Source organism: Hydra vulgaris, chromosome 04, assembly GCF_038396675.1.
Source record: "Hydra vulgaris chromosome 04, alternate assembly HydraT2T_AEP".
NCBI classification, from domain to species: Eukaryota; Metazoa; Cnidaria; class Hydrozoa; order Anthoathecata; family Hydridae; genus Hydra; species Hydra vulgaris.
The window spans coordinates 36,280,001-36,299,073 of record NC_088923.1 but is presented as its reverse complement, the minus strand read 5'-3'; the positions used below and the strand labels follow the sequence as shown (position 1 = coordinate 36,299,073).

Sequence of the window (19,073 nt, the reverse complement as noted above, 5' to 3'; positions counted from 1 at the left end):
ACATCTATATATATATATGTATATATATATATATATATACATACATATATAAATATACATATATATATATATAAATATATATATATATATATATATATATATATATATATATATATATATATATATATATATATATATATATATATATATAAAATATTTTTCTTTACTTTTTTTAAAACCTTTTTGACACTTTTTTACGTTTTTTATTTTTTAAGTTCCACTATAATATATACTATACTATTATTGTTAGTCAATGAACGTGTGACGACATGGGATAATTTGCATGCAACAATGACATCTTTAGAAAAGACATTTTCTGTTTCGTTCAAGTTATATATTATATCATTATCACAATATCTGGAAAATGTTATTCACTTAACCATTGGAAGTAATTCTGAGGAATATGGTGACAGATGTCCTGCTGTATGGATTTTATCTGGACAATTGCGCGTTTGTTCTGCAGTAAATTTAGAAAAAGATCATTGTTTTACCACATATCAACTTCCACTACATGTGTGGTCAACTATAAAAATATCACAAATTCAACAAAATGGATTATATGAATACAAAATACGTATAAATGAGACTGTTGTTTATAGCACTGTAAATACAAATCCTCAATCCTTTTCAAATGTTTACGTTTATTCAGCAGATTCTTGGTATAGAGAATTTAAAGATGGTTTCATTAAAGATCTAAGAATTATAAATGAAAATGATAGTGAGTACTTGTTTTTGATTTCGTTGTTTTTATTGTTATTGTAAATTTTTTATTTTGAAATTTTTCCATAACTTATAAAGCATGTCAAGCAACCAGCTTAATTGAAAGATTTTTTTCATTGACAGTTTATTGCAAATATGTTGCTTTTAGCAAAGTCTTAAAGATAGAGTTAACTTATTTGACATAAACAACTCCCCGTGACCTGTTTTCCATGTATTTTTTCTTTTGTAATTAAATATATTTTTAAATATGAAGTTATTATAATCTTAAGTTTCGAACCACACAAATTATTCCCGTAGTGTTAAATTAATTGTCAAAATGTACTAGCTCCCAGCTAGCTTACTTGGGCCAAAGTATGGTACTACAGTATACCGTAACGGTATTCATATTTTTAACATACTCTAAGGTGCCTAGTAAATGGGAGGGCACGTTTATTATTTTTGAATTTTTTCTCATTATTTTTTACCTACCTCTACAATTCAACTCATTAGTTTAACAATAAATTAATAAATAAAAATTAAACTTAAAAAAAAAATGTTTAACAGAAAGAAAAAAAAAAATTTCAAGATTGTTTCAAAATTATTATATTTTAATTTAAATTTTATTGAAATCCATATCTCTATTTATATATACTAGCAGAAAGCAACCCGTAATACGGGTTACGGTCGGTCTGTTACTTAGTTTATAGTGGCTGTTTTCCACAATTTAAAGTTGCGAAACCTTAACTAATACCCTGTAAGAAAAACGCCTTCAAATTAAAAACTAAACCACCTGTAAAATTAAAATAAATTAATTTACCAATTATTTAACGTTATTTGAGTAATTTACAACTGACATAGGTCATATCAGTGTATGACAGAACCATTTTCCTAGATATTACTAAGTTCAACACAATACTTTTTTAGTTACTCACACAAAATAATAACACTTCATCATGCCTTAAATTAACGAAAGGTTAAAGCTAAATTCTTGTTATCTTTTTTATAACATGAACTTTAATTAATAAGATTAATATGAAGTGAACGTAAATTATTTATGAGTTAATAATTTTTTGGTATCCCCTTCATACATGTTTCTTTAAAAAAAAGAAATTGTCTTTAAAACAATAAATGCACACAACTAAATAAATTTCTTATAAATAACTAAGCAATTGAGTACAAATTCGTTTCAAACAAAAAAAAGTTGATTTACAATAAAACATGTGTATAACAAATTGTAAAAAATATGTAAACTTTGATCTTTTATATTGCATTAATGCGTCATATGACAAACCTAAAATAAAAATTGCAACAGATAAGTAGACATAAAAGAAAAACAAAACAAAAAAAAAAAACCAACTGGAATACAATTTACCTGCTTTTCGGTGGCCTGTTGTCATACTTTAACTGCTGTCATGATGCAACTTGTCGGTGTTGTTTTATGACGTTATTTCACGTTGGCATTTAGTAAACTAGAGTTAAATTTAAAAGACATTACAATAGATTTAAAATATTTTAATTAAAAAGCAAAAAAACAAATGCTTCAAGGAGCCAAACTAAAAACATTAAAGATGAAAAATCAAATAGATATAAATAAAATGCATTTATATAGCTAAAAAGTCTTGCTTATAGCAGATTTTAAAAGCAGTGTTTTCAATAAATTAAACTACCAATTAATTAGTTTTAACAAATAGAATGTAGCATCATATTATGATGATTGGGTGGTGAATCAATTTAGCTATATCTAAGTTTAATTGCTGAAAGACAAATAAAATTTCAATTAAAAAAGACAAAAACAAACCAAATATACAACAGTATATTATGAAAAATTACAAATTAAAAAAAATTACAAAATTAAAAAAATAAAATTAAGTCACCGAAAAAAAAACGGCAACAAAAAAGTTATAAATATCTTCACTGATAGAAGACATTTACAACCTTTTGGTTGCTGTTTTTTCTTCGGTGTCTCCCAACACCCCGATATGGATGAGCCCTCCATTTGAAGGATGGCTTATCTATACCGCCATTACTTTGTCATTTATTGAAGGACCTCTCCGAGAGAGGCCCTGGGTGTTGGGAGCGATATCTTTGATATTCCTCAAATGTTAACGACTCTAAAATTACAAATAGAAGGATATAATAAAATTTAAAAATATTTACAATTTTTTTTAATCAAAAAACAAAGCATACCCTCACCATTTTCACAGGATGAAAAGGATGCGAAAAATAAATTAAAAAACAGTAAATTAAAAAGAGTTAAACTTGTGAGAAATTTAATTTTAATAAAAATATGAGTAAAATGCAAACAGTTTAAAAATGACATATTTACATTAAATAATTCTTTCACCTATTGCACATATTTCTCCTTAAAAAATATATAAAATTTAAAACAGAGCCCTACCAGTTATGCTTCTACCAGACACTAAAGACAAAAAATAGACCTCAGAATAATTGATAGAATTATATTTACATATAAATAAATATATAACTATAAATTTTTTACCTATTCCCCTCATTTCTTCCATGAAGTTGTCTAAAGTAAGAAAAAGATAACTGAAGCTAAAACTAATAAAAACTAAACTAAAATTAACTATAAACTAAACCAAAACTAAAAAACTAAAATAAACTTTAAATTTTAATATCTGTACCTCAGAAGACAAAGGTCGGTTATCGAGTTTTTTGTGAAAATGAGTTATGTATGAGACCTTTTTAGTTATTTCAGTATCTACATAGGTATAAAGACTGTTTTCCTGCAACAATGTGAAACAAAATTTGGTTAATATAAAGGGTCTGGTGTCCCCACAATGTTCAAAGGAGAAACGCCTGTAGTTAAAAAATGACTTTTTACTTTTTTTTATTTAACTTTTTATTTTTGTCAAAATTATGTTTCATGTGCCTCAAGACAAACTAAATAAAGCATAAATTTAACCATCAAGAATAAAAAAGCCAATGAAGACTAATTATTTTATTATTTACTCTCTCCTAGACAAATTCTTAAATGTGACAACTGACTTGGACTACTGAGTGTACAGATATAAATGCTTTATTTATTTAACTATACTAATCACATAATTTATACTTAGTTTTTTTTCCAACTCTCCTTAAAGAAAGCAGAAAATAAAGCTTAAGTACTTTAAAGTTTTAAAATTCCAGTTACAGTTCAAATAAACAAATTCCTATTAACATTTATCTAATAGCAAAAACACTGACTTATTTCAGTCTTCAATTCTGCGTCTAAACAATAAAAGCACTTAAATGTATAGACGGTAAAATATCTACTTAACTTTTTAAAAATAAATTCACTAAACTAATGTAACTAATACCTTTATTAGCTCTCTCATGATCAACTAAAGAAAATAAATTTTAATTAAATTAACTTGATGTAAAATAATAAGAAGCTGTCTTACTGATAATTTTAAATTTCTTCTCTTTTATTGACAATATCATTTTAAGTATTACCTAAGTTCTTGGGGTTATTGTATAAAATTATAAAAACCTACTATTTACTTTTAAGTCAACAACAATATTTTCAAAAACATTTTAGTTACTTTATAAAAAAATAAAAATCCTTTTAAACATACAACCTCTCTCTTCATTGTTGTCAACTAAGCAGAAAAACAAACAAATAACAAACAACTTTTAAATCTAAAAAAATTTCCAACTTACATTTTTTATCTACATTTATTTATAATAAAATTTGAATTAATGAGTTACCATTATTTAAAGTTGATCCAGAAGCAACTAAAATAAATTATCAAATAAAAAGTTTATTTACATAATCTTGAAAATTGCTTGAAAAGTTAAGTAACAAATGTAATTCAAGTATATTAAAATAAATGTACTAAGTTACCTATTGTGGCTGGTGCAACTGAAGTTATAACTAAATAAAAAAATATTAAATAAAAAAGCTATTTTATCTATCTTATCTATTTTATCCTGGTGATTATGTTTAAATAAACAATATTTATTGATTCTTTTTAAAATAAAATAAAACACATTACTATTTGCACCAACTGATGATGCTACCACACCTAAATGACGAAATTTATTAAAATATATAAAACATATTCAATACTTTTAAAGAATATTCAAAAGAAGTTTTTAAATCTACAAAATCTAAGTCCTTACTGAGTTCTACTTGTCTGTCTAAAAATAAAAATTAAGATAAAATTATATACAATAAACTTGCTAATGCTACATTCGTACTCAAATAAAATTTAAATGATAAAACTTACTTAAGTCGCTGTCAGCTTACCTGTCTAAAAAAAATTTGTATTTTCATTAATCCTGATCTATAATCTATAAATAAACTTACTAATATAAACGATAAATAAACTTGAACTAATATACACTATAAATAAACTTACTAATATAAACTATAAATAAACTACTATATACTATATAAACTAATATAAACTATAAATAAACTAATATAACTATGTTACTAATATAAACTATAAGTAAACTACTATACACTATATACTTACTAAAAAGGCCTTCAGCTCCTTTTAACTGCTCTAAAAAATGAAAAATACTTGCTTAAAATGATTTAAAAAAACTGAAGACAAAACTGAAACACTTTACTAAGAAAGAAACATTGTACTAAAAAAAAATTTTTTACCAGTCATTTTAGTTTTAACTTCTTCTAAAAAAAAACAGAAAAATAAAAACAACGAACAACAAACAAATTTTAGTTTTTAAACAATGAACAACATCAGTTCCACTTGAAACTAAAAATTTATCAGCTCTAATCGGCTTGAAGACCATGCTTGAAAGACCGCGTGGAGCAAAGAAACGCTTTTAGAAAAGCCTAGAAAGTTCTTTATTAAAAAGGAAAGTGAAACGACACTAACACTATTAAATTACAGTATTCATATTAAGAAGATTAGATAAATTACAGTATTCATGTTTAGATAGTACTACAAAAATTATTTTACCAGACATTTTATTTTTAACTTCTTCTAAGAAATGAAAACAGGCTATAAAAATTAGAAAAATAAAAACAACCAACAACAAACAAACGATTATTTAAATTTTTGTTTTAAACAATGAACCACATTAACTCTTCTTGAGAATAAAAGTACATCATCGCTAATTCGCTAGCTGACTATACTGGAAAGACCGCATGGAAAATGTAACCGCGCATAAAAAAAGTCTAGAAACTACTTAAAAACTAAGAAATAGTGTATTTTACAGAATACAGAACCGTAAGTAACAATACGAACAATAGGCAAAACTATGCGTAACTATGCGCACTAATATTCATTAGCGTATTGATATTTAGATAAGCCTAATATATATACAGCGGTGGCCAAAAATTAAAGACAACTCATTTTTTAGTTGGTTTCTTAATCTTTAAATTAAAATTAAGAAGATTCTAATTGACTTATTAAATTTTTTTTTTTAATATCTTGTTAATTAAAACATACGGATTAAAGTGGTATAATTTTTTAAATCTAATTCTAATTAAATAGCGTTTAAGTTATTAAAAAACTGATGAGTACTTATAAACCTTCTTTAAATAAATTAGACAAAATTTAACGACCACTTTCAAATCTTTAATTTGCATTTATTAAAAGTAATAATCCATTATTTTTTTTAACTGTCTTAATTGCTTATTACGTTGACTATAAAATAAAATTTCAAAACCTGAACTTCAGATTTTATAGTTATATATATATATATATATATATATATATATATATATATATATATATATATATATATATATATATATATATATATGCAGAGTAGGGTTATTCAAAAGTAGATCATGTCAAAAATTTGAACAGCTTATGATCTGCCCTGACCCCAAATTAGTAACTAAAATTTTTTCAAAAATTTTTTTGAACATCGGAAAGGTCCCCACAGAAGGCAAAAAGAGTAAATTTTTGAGGGTCGTTTTTAGGAAAACTTTACCTTGCTTGTGGGACACTTAAACCTCAACCAATTTAAAAAATAAACTATCCAATAAAATGGTAATGAGTTCTACAACTTAAGTTTAAGGGACTCTTTTCTTTAAAAAACATTAAAGGTATTTTTTTTTTTCAACAAAAAGTGAACTTTTAGTGGGTATTTTCAAAATATCTTACATTTCAATTTTTGTGTACAATTTGAAAACATAACTTTTTTTGCTGAACAAATTTTGCTTTGAATAAAATACAAAACTTTTCTAAAATAAAATAGAAAATAAATTTTTCATTTTCAAATTTAATATATAATCTTATATGATTATTTTATATAACATATTTTTATGTAAACATTTAATTTTAGATTAACATAAAATATTAATAATTTAAATGATGCCACCAAAAAAGAAAATTGAAAGAATTGATGATACTTTTCTAGTGGTAATATACTTTTAGTGGTAATAAATTGCGACAACAAATTTGCAACTAAAACCTAACTTATGATCTGCCCTGACCCCAAATCAGTACTTAAAATTCTTTACAAAATTTTGTTGATCATCAGAAAGGATTTGGAAAAAATTGACCGTTTTGCCACAGAGAGCAAAAGGGTCAACTTTTACCCCATTTTTAGCAAAACTTTACCTCACTTGTGGGACTCTTAAATTTCAACTAATTTAAAAAACAAACTATCCAATAACATGGTAATGAGTTGAACAATTTAAGTTTAACGGGCTTTTTTATAAATAATAAGAACTATAAAATAAAATTTCAAAACCTGAATATCAAATAAACATTTATTTTTTGAATTGCAATAAGGATATAAAAATATTGCAAAAATGCGTGCAAAGATCGAAGAAAAAGACAGATATTCGGCTCTTGTATTAAAAGAAGATAGCTATAGCATCAGACAAATAGCAGAAAAACTCGGAAGGTCTCACTCTTGCATTATTAACATAATTCAACAATACAAAGAGACCCGGTCAATTAATGATCCTCATAGGATTATTAATTGACCGGGTCTAAATTTCAAATGACCGTGATGTTCGTTTGTTAGTGAGATTAATGAAAGAAAATAGACAAGCATCATCTACAGACATGTCTACGAAATGGACACTGTCAATTGGTCTGAAAGCAAGCCCTAGAACTGTGCAAAGAGTCCTCCACAATTAAATCACGCTTAAATAAAAAACAAAAATTTGGCAGGAAAGAGTGGTGCAAACTACATAAAAATTGGTCAACAGATCAGTGGAGCCGTGTGGTCTTTAGTGATGAAATAAACGTTGAGGTAGACAACAGAAAAGGTCGCGTAATGTTGCGTAGACTTCCAAGCGAACGGTCCGATGAATCATGCATTTTGAAACGAACAAAACAAGGCAGTGGTTTAATAGACATTTGGGCCTGTATGAGTGCCTGTGGAGTTGGCGTTTTTCATTTATTCGATGGTTGACTCAACAAAGAAAGATACATCAAAATGTTGGAAAATTCGCTTATTCTTAGCATTGATTTATGGCAGTTGCAAGATGGATTTATTTTCCAGCAAGATAATGCGCTGTGTCATAAAGCGCATGTTGTTAGCATTTGGTTCAATTCTAATAAAGTTCAAGTGCTTCCATGGCCTGCCAATAGTCCAGAGTTGAATCCAATAGAGAATTTATGGTCGTGGCTTGATCACAAGCTTGGTAAAGAACAACTTTACAATTCGGAAGATTTGAAATCTTCTATCTCTCATCATTTGGAAAATGTGCTTGATGAAGTAATCAAAACTTTAATGAATTCAATGCCAGAACGAGTAAAAGAGTGATTGAAAACAAATGTAGGAACAACACGTTTCTGAATTATTTTTTTATTGCTTTTTGAAATATTTTTGAAACTGGTCTTAAAATTTTGTCTAATTTTTTTTCCCATTTATATTTTTTACTAGTCAGTTTTTTAATTTTTTAACATTATTTTGTAAAAAAACTATAAATTCTTTTATAATAAATATAAAATAGAACAAAAATTGTTTTTAAAAATGTTTTTCTTGATACCTTTTTCCAAAATAAAATTATACTAAGGTGAAAAATACAATTTTGAAAAAAACTAGAGTGGTCATTAATCTTTGGCCACCGCTGTATATTCATACATATATATATATATATATATATATATATATATATATATATATATATACTATATATATATATATATATATATATATATATATATATATATATATATATATATATATATATATATATATATATATATATATATATATATATAAATTACCTTTAAAAAGAAGCATATCACTTTAAACAAAGAAACCTGGATAAAAATAATCTTTTTCTTTTTCAACTACTTCCAACACAATGATTTTCTTTTTTTTTTTTCCTAATTAATATGCCTCAGAGAAAATATACAAAAAAATACAGGAAGTATAAAATTACTAAAATATATGCAGATTTATGTTTATAAACTTATATGTTAACAAATAACAATCTTATTTTTTCATGCCGTTTTCAAAATAACAACAATGCAACAAAAAGCTGAATTGATAAATATTTATGAAAATAAATATCTATAAACCTGATAAACTAAAAAAAAAAAACTATATATGTATCAAAACATATATGTATACAAATACAAACATAATCAAATATAAAAAAAACCCTAATCAAAATGCAATAATTGAAAACGTGGTTAACTGAACACCGTTTAGTTAAAGAAGCTACGCTGAAGAATAACTAACAACAGTAACTAAGCGCATTAAACACTAATTAAGCGCATTATTATTTCAAATACAAAAAATACGAAGTTAAAGAATAAATACCTGTTACTTCTCGTTTAGACAGGTATATTTTATGTTAATAAAATGCTCGAGTAAAAAACCGTAATCGTTTTAACTTAGCAAATTAAATTAGACTTTTCATAAGTAGCCAATTACACGTTAGCAGATACTATTTTAGGCTATTGCATTCTTTATTAGCATTGTTGCTAAGCGCATTAAACAGTAACGAAGCGCATCAAACATTAAATTGGAATATTATTAGTAAGATTAGAATGTCCGGACCCGTAATACGGGTCTTAGAAAGACTAGTGCACCACTCCCACATATCCTTTATTTGCTTTTAATTTACAGAAAATTGTAGAAAATAAGGGTCTTAACCTCATTTGATGAAAATAATGATCTTAACCTCCTTATTTACCTTTTTTTTCTTGCATTTTTTGAGTGTTATATGTGCACATAGCATATTAAAGGGGATTTATAAAAAATTGGCTTAGTTATATATTTAGACTCAAAAAAATAAAAAAGACAAGAAACCAGTTAGCTTTATATTTTTAAAATCCAGAAAATATCGAGCGGAAAATATTCGTAATAAATTTTGCGTCGCATTGGACATTTTAATATGTCGTATAATTTATATGTTGTAAAAAATATTGTATTGAGCTAATTAGTTTGTTTAAAACTTTCTTCTATCATTGTATAGATAATGACTAAAAAGGTTAGAAAGATCTTAAAAAGCATATAACAAGGCTTGTGTTAACGGGTTACTTTTTTAAGAATCCATAAAAATAGAATTTTTTAAATTTATATATCTTTAAAACAAATTTATTCAAATAAATAATGATATAAAGTTAAATATGTAACAAAGTAAAGTATATATACTTTTGTAATAATTGAAAAAAAAAAGACTAAAACGCAACACTTTTCAACATTTTTCAATCTTAATAAACAATTAATGTTGAAGACATCACAATTTCAATTTGGTTTATCACCAGAAACAACGCCTACAACCCAAACATCAATAAAGTAAATTTGAAGAGCGCAAACGTTTTTTTGAGTACCATTGCATTGTAAGTTTTAATAAATTTCTAAACAACATAATTACACAACCATTTTAAATTTTAAATAATGAAGTCGCATAACTGTAGAAATAAAGTTGTTCAAAATCTAAGCAGGAAAGTTATTTCTTTTATTAGGGTTGTCGATCTCAATTATTCTCCCGGTAAACATTCGAGCACTTGCTTATTGAGTTACAGTGAATTCACATTAATGAGTGTTAAAATAACTTGTTTAGCGTAATCATCTCATTCATCATCTTCAATATCTTATTAACAATTTTGCCGTTTTTCTAGTAGTGCACAAATTTAATGTTTTAATTCACTTTTTAAAAGAATCTTCGTTTTTGACAGGTATTTTTTTTTTTTAAATCTTCGCTTCCAACAAGGCTGCATGCAACCACTAATTAAAGTTGGAAGTTACTGGAAGAGAAAAAATGAAGATTGTAGAACAAGATAACGATTGACTGACGACTTAAAAGATTGCAAATTATATGAATCAGGAAAGCAAGATGAAGGAAGCGAAGTCCAAACAACTGATGTTCGACGAAAAAAATTAGAGGAATTTTCGGAGCACCTAGGAACAGTCACAGAAAAAGGATAAGACTTAATTGAATGACGAGTATCACGAGAATGAATTTTAGTAAATGGCACAAAAGACGAAAGCTCTTTAGAGCAGTGCCCATTAAAGTATTTGTAGAAAAGAGAAAGAGAAGCAACATTATGATCATGTGATAATGGTTGGAGATTGCTGCAAGAGCAGATCCAACTATGTTTACAATGCGTTTTTGCACCTTGTCTAAAAAAGAAAGGGCATCATTTGAAGATCCGCCCCAGATATGGCTACAGTATTCCATACAAGGCTGGATTCGACATTTATAGAGATTGAGTATAGAATCCGAAGTAAGAAAGTGTTGATGCTAATTTTGCAACTGATTTGATATATGGTTTCCAAGAAAGATCGGAAATATGAGTTAATCCTATAAGATGAAGAGTAGATGACTCATCAATTATATCATAAATATAGCAAGATCTAACTTATTGCAATAACGATTGGCTGAAAAAAATTGAGTTTTATCTGTATTGAAATTCAGCAGCCACTGTGAGCCCCATGCTGTAGCAGAAGTGAGACCCTTTTCAAACTCAAGTACCCCCTCCAAGCAATTAGAGAGTGTTGGCTTTTTGTTATGACAGGAATAAATGGTAGTATCATCAGCAAACAATGCCACCTTATATGTGAGACTATCTGGAAGATCCTTAATGTAAACTAAAAAAAATATAGGGCCAAGGTATTATTCCATTACCGTCAGTGGTTTAATAGCTATTGTGAAAATCTCCTTACCCATTGTGTACTCTCATTTTTAGTTAATGCAAACTTTGGCATTTATTGCCATTGTAGTGAACATTTTGTACATGCTTCTGCAACTTCGCCCCTCACCACCAAGTGAAATTACTTTCTTACCAATTGAAATGTTATATTTGCAAACATAAAATGAAAAGTTGTTGTAAACAAACTATATATTAAATTTATTACATGCTTCGGTGTAATGAATTCCCAGTACATGTGACTGCAGCAGATTAAACAATCATATTGCTGGTTACAGTAATCAAAAAAATATATTGAAGTGTTTTCATACTAAAGGCTGGTTGATCCATAAAAACCAATTAGGAATATTGGTTACATAGTTACTATATAGCCCACGGACTACCCGCCTGCATATTTTGAAACCCTATAGAGGCTCAGAATAAACAAAATATGAGCAATTTGATTCGCTGATTTTGAAAGAGAGACAATTGCGCTTTTGTTGAAAAATATCATTAAACTCAAAACATCCAAATATTGAAATAAATTTCAAAATAATGATAAACTAAGTTTGTCAATACTAGTCTTGTGTTACTATCAACACATGATATTCCTTTTATTTTAGAACTCTTCAGAGTTTTACTATAAGGTATTAAAATCTGTTTGTCCAAGAGAATTTTTACTCATGAAAATCTCAAAATTTCAATAAAGTTTATCTTTGTGATAAAGCTTTTTTTTGTTGTTAATTTAAAGAAATGGAAAAAAATATGTGTGTTGAAGTAAATTTGAAAAGATCTACAAATGAGTTTTTCGTAAAACTTGTCCTTGGCCTTGAAGCATTCTGAAATACAAAGTTTATATACAGTTGCACGAGACTGCTAGTGAAGCACTTTTGCCTACAAAGTTTATATGCACTTTTACAAGACTAGTGAAAAACTTTATTTATAAATTGATTTATATGTTAATTATAAAGAGTTGAACATTATAGTTTTTATAAAAAAGAAAATGTTTACTGATTACAAAACTAGCTTACATGTTCCCTGTCAATATATGAGCTCTGAGGAGATTTTGTTTTCATGTTTTGCCTTAACCGTAGTTTTTAGGAGACTGATACATTTTTTTATTATGTAACTCTAATAAAACATTGTCTTAAATCAATAAACACTTTTTTAAAATTTAGAAAAGGTTTGGCAGGGTACTTAAATTTATATATAAAAGATGACAATTAGATATTATTAATTTATTTGAAAATTTAACATGCTCGTATTGAGCATGCTTTATAGAACATAGACATTACATTTTTATGTTGATTTTACATGTAGTTGCACCAGACTACTAGTAAAGGTCTTAAAGTATGCAAAGTGTACATTTTAAGCAGAGGCAGAGGTTGTTCTAATCTCGTCACTGCATCTTTATACTAACTTATTTTATTGGACGCGTCCTATAAAACAGTAACGTTTTTATGTAATATCTAAAAATAGATCTCTCAAAAGCAATTTGAAATTCGCGCTAATTTAACTTTTAACAGTAATTACAAAATTGCTTTATTATTACTTATAAACCAAAACAGAAAAGTTTTAAAAAATGATTATGACCTATTTTTAAAATGAATTTTATAAAGAAATATTCACATTATTTCTGCAATGATAAAAACATATAAATGATTTGGTTTTTTCGGAAACTAAATTTTTATGTAGCCTACAGATAAATAAGATAAAAACCTTAAGACAAAAGATATTAAGACACTACCAGCAAAGTCAGTGGATGGGAACAAAGTGGATGATGTTTCAATTTACAAACAGGCTCTGTAAGGTTGAATCATTGATTAAACATTACTTTAAGTTAAGTGAGAAAAGGGCTAACTGACCAAATAAACAACCGAACCAAATACTCCAAGTCATAAAAATCCATCCAAAATTTTATACTCTTTCATACTCTTACGCAATTATTTAAACTGTTGCAGCAAGGATCAATTAAACTGTCAAAAAGGTGTTGCTTAAACATGTTTAAATTTTCTATATTTTTATTAAAATAGAAAATCGAATTGGTACCTCGAAAGAATAAAACCTGTTTTTCAAAACTCCAAAACATCGCTCGATAGCATTTCTGGTTTTTGGTAAGCATCATTGAGCCAACGCTTAGAAGCTGTTTGGTTGTCACTGTAAGGAGTGATGAGCCAGTTGCTGCAGGGGTCACCTAAGTCTTGGTCACCTTAGTGACCAAGACTTAGGTGTTTAGTTTTCAAAATAATGCTATTTAGATAGTTGATAATTTAACTAAATAATATTATTAAGCTAAAATTCTTTTTATACAAATTTATTAAAACGAAATTAGAATTATGCCATTGCTCAGTTCCATAAGGGTAAACATAAATATACGAACAATAAATATACAAAAATGGTCCAAAAATGCAAAGGACATTCAATGAATGAAACTGGTGGCAATTGAGGAATGCATCTTCATCTTTTAATTGGATGATTAGTATGTGACTTTACTCAATGTAACCACACACACTTAGAATCTGTTCCTTAGTGTAAAACTTACTGGGTAGGGTGTCACCAGGATTAGGCCAATGAATAACTCCTCTTGTCAATAAAACAAACTATTCAGAACTGGATGAACTGCTTGATTTCTGGTATTTTTTCCAACATCATGACAACTCGCCTAACGAAATAAAATGAAGCAGTTCCTGAAAGTTGAAATTATTTTTACTATTTTAAATACAATTCATAATAGATCATACTGAAATATGCAAATTGAAAGTGAGGCATTCCATTCATACAAAAACCAATAGTACTACATAGAGTATCAGTTATACAGAAACAGAAAAAAAAATCTAAAACATAAAGAATTTCAGCAGCCTTTCCAGATATGCTATATTAAATTTATACAAAAACCTTAAAATTAAATAATCAATATAAAACTTTAAACTGTTAAAGAAATCATTAAATTGTAATATGATAATCTTAAAAAAAGTTAAAAAAAACTAATTTGATTTCTTAGGATAAAATTTTTGTTTCTACGAGTCAGATGATGCAGATCATCTTTGTGCATTTCTTGAAGCTCATTCAGAAATGAAATCGGCACTCTGTACCGTTCACGGAAAACAGCATCAGAAATATTGTCTTAAAACTTGCGTTTCAGAAATTATTTTCTCAGAATGATAACAATTTATTTATATCTATATATATGTATATATATATGTAAATATATTTATGTATATACATATACATATACATTTATATATATATATATATATATTTATATATATATATATATATATATATATATATATATATATATAAATATATATATATATATATATATATATATATATATATATATATATATATATATAGAACCCTTAGATGTTGTCCGAAAGTTTTTTCGATATTTTGTTGACAAAAAGTAAAAATTAAAATGCAAGACCGGAATTTTTTTTTTTTAATAATGATAGACTGCCTGCCCCAACCAAACCCTCAGTCGATGTAGCAGCACTCCCTTGCGGGTCAGGCTATTTGTCAGTCGATGTAGCAGCACTCCCTTGCGAGTCAGGCTATTTGTCAGTCGATGTAGCAGCACTCCCTTGCGAGTCAGGCTATTTGTCAGTCGATGTAGCAGCACTCCCTTGCGAGTCAGGCTATAAGATAGTCGATGTAGCAACACTCCGCGCATGATTTACAGTAAAAAAAATAAAAATAAAAACATTTTATTAAAAAAAATAAAAATAAAAACATTTTATTAAAAAAAATAAAAATAAAAACATTGTTTATATTGTTAAAAACATTCAAAACGTTATAAAAACATTCAGAATGTTTTTAAAAACATTCTGGTCAATTAAATTTGCGTTTTTGTGGTTTTTTTAAAAAACGATTAATTTGTAATTAAATTAATGGTTTTTACTTTCGTCCAACACGGAAATGTTGGACGAAAGTCAAAAGTAATTAAAAGTGACGTATGTGTTGGCGTAAGAATCACTTTTTTCCTTCCGCTCTTCCTAAAGCCAACAAACTATAGAACTATATATATATATATATATATATATATAAATATATATATATATATATATATATATATATATATTTTTCTATATAAATATATATATATATATATATATATATAAATATATATATATATATATATATATATATATATATATATATATATATATATATATATATAATATATATATATATTATATATATATATATATATATATATATATATATATATATATATATATATATATATATATATATATATATATATATATATATATATATATATATATATATATATATATATATATATATATATATATATATATATGGAAAACTGGAATATGGAAAAAAAGAAACAAACAAGAAATAAAACTTCACTTGGATATCTTTTCAAAAGATATCTGAGTCAAATTATATTTCTGGTTTGTTTCTTTATTTGCCATATTTCATTGCAAAAGATTCTTTTGCACTAACCAGATTCTTGAAACAGAATTACCAGATAAAAAATAGGAAAGATTCTATTTAAAGAATAGTATTAGAAATAACATACACTTTGTAGTTTTGTTTGGAAGAAAATAAATAGTTATAAAACGTGTAATTCTTTAAGCAAATTATTGCTTATGCATACTTTTATATTAAATATTATTTAATATTTAATGTTTACTAGTAACATAAATAAAATAACATTTACTATTGATATAAGTAACATAATAAAATAGTTTACTATTAATATTATTTAATGCTAATACTAATTTCACATTTTAACACCTCACGCAATATCTGTCCGCTTTTTCTATTCTATCTTTCTAACTCAACATTTTTTGACTTTCACTGTAGCTTACTTCGTTCTTCCTAAACTCACTTACTCTTGGTCACCGAAGCGGGTGATGATGCTCTTTAGTGAGCTGAACTTGTCTTCGCAGGCCCGGGTATAACGTTGCGCAAACGTATAATATAACATTAAATCAACTAAAAGTACAACGTTTTTTCATCGAGTTTCAACGTTGTGTTTGCAACGAGAAAAGGCAGAGATACAAATTTGCATTTGTATAGTTTATAAGAATTATTTTTCATTCAAATATTTCAGTTAATTTATAGAATTATATTTTGCTCATATATTTTTCTCTTTTTTATATAACAAAATATCAAGCCACAAGCACGACAAACATAAATAATGCATGTTTTATCAAATGCGAATTAAAGGGGATTGCCATTTCTTATCAGTATTGCTAATTGTAAAAATATGTATGCATACGTACGTATATATAACTATATATGCTTATATATAACTATACATGCGTGTATGTAAGTGTAAGTACATATATACAACTAGATATGCTTGAAAATATATAATATTTTATCTTTATATGTATATTTTAAAATATATATAAAAAAAAAGAAATTAATCCGTTAAAGGTTTAATACAACATTGTGTAAACGTTAAATATAACGTTTAATCAACTTAAAATACAACGTTTCGTCGAGGTAAAATACAATATGGTGCCAACATTAAATACAACGTTGAATAAACGTAAAACATTATACAATGTTAACTTAAAATACAACGTTAAATCAACGCTGTTTTTTGATTGTTAGAGACCTCGTATTTGTTACCAAAATGATATAAAAATAACGTTGGCGGTCGATATTGAGTCAACGCAACACACAACATTTATCTAAAGTTTTATCAACGTATGTGTGCTAGCTGGGTGCCGACATAAAATACATCGATGGGCCATTGATGTTTTAAGTTATTAGAGAACTTGAATCAATCATAGGTAAAGCATGGCACCCCAATCAATAAGCTACACCGTTGCCTTAGTTTCAGTAGTTAACCTAAAGTCATAATAAAGAACTTCCTTTATTTTTTTTCTTAACTTTCAAAAAGGCTGCAAACAACCACTATTAGAGTTAGAGGTTACTAAAAAATGGCTAGAAACATTGTATAATATCATAATAAATGGCTTAAATTATTGCAAATTACATGAATAAGGAAAACGAAACGAAGGGAGCAGGCTGGAAAACAAGACTCTGAGAAGACTTGTTAAATCTTTTTGAAAATATATTCAACAGTTTGTGAGAACACTTCTGCAAGACTATAACAGATATGTTGTTTGGACCACAAGCTGTAGTAGAGTCTAAGAAGGAAATCACTTTAGATAAAAAGCTGTAGTGATAAGAATGTCAAAAAATGAATCAACGTATTTGTTGGCTTTATAAGAGATGAGATTGGTGCTAACAACTTATCTTTTTCTTTAGGTGAGGTAAAAAAACCTGAACCATGTAAGAGGGGTGGAAAAATAGATATGCCCTAATTATAAACACTGTAAAAGATTCTCCAGTAGTCTCTTAAGCCTGTTTTTTGAGATAAAATGCGAGATTTTGCGACCTGAGAATAATGGGCTTTGGCACAGCATGGGAAAAACAGGCTTTGGCCTTTTTACAATAGTTTCTAGCAATAGTAAACAGATGTCTGTTTTGTAAAGACTTATTTTGGCAATAGATATAGAAGTTATGGTTATGATTGGAAATTGCAGCCGTACAATAAGAGAAAAACTAAAGAGATGTAACTATAGAGGCATGACTTGGATTCGTTTAGAGGAATTTAAAAGTTTCATACTAGCTTGAATCCAAAAAGTAAAATAAGAAACACATTTATCAGCATTATCACTGCATGTTTGTTTTTAAATGTTAATACAAAAAGGTGAAGAGAAAACTTTAAATACCAGACTTTGAGACCAGACTTATTTTAAAAGAGAATAAAACTTACTATTTGTTATTTCCAATAACAAACAATCAGTTGCTGTTTTAGAATATTTTGTGACTTAATAAATATGATGACATTAATAAAGTAAACCCTGCAGACTGTCAACATTGGATAAAGAACAACTGCAGTTTCTTCTGTTAGTAATTTTTAAACATCAACACTTATACCTATATTTTTGCAAATAGGCTCATACACTCAAAGCATTCGCAGATTTACAGAACAATATAAAATCGATGATAGAATAGATTTTTGCTATTGGAGTTGACTATACTGTAAGGAAAGCTGTATAATGACTATCATGTTATAGAGACACACAAATAAAAAAATCATTTCAAACTTGGTTACAATTAATACAATGGACTGTAGCTAATATCATAGAAAAGGTTTGTGACTCGCCTTTTGTTGTAATTATATTTTGCATTTGTTTATAAATTTTTTTTGATTTTATTAAAATCATAAGGGCAGATTTAACTCACAAAAAAGACAACAAAACAAAAAAAGAGATTCCTGCCTGTTACTCAATGTTTGTTTGTTATTTCAGCAGATTTGAAGTTATTTTGACTAATAAAACGTATATC

The 19,073-nt window shown here is 26.8% G+C and overlaps 1 protein-coding gene across 1 annotated transcript in view; it reads left to right on the top strand.

Annotated features, from left to right (window-relative positions):
* Window positions 1-19,073, top strand: part of LOC105847086 (uncharacterized) — a 116,092-nt gene that overhangs the window by 77,556 nt on the left and 19,463 nt on the right. Inside the window, exon 6 of the mRNA XM_065796200.1 lies at window positions 251-718. Within this exon, the coding sequence (XP_065652272.1) occupies window positions 251-718 (468 nt within the window). The remainder of the gene's footprint in view (window positions 1-250; window positions 719-19,073) is intronic.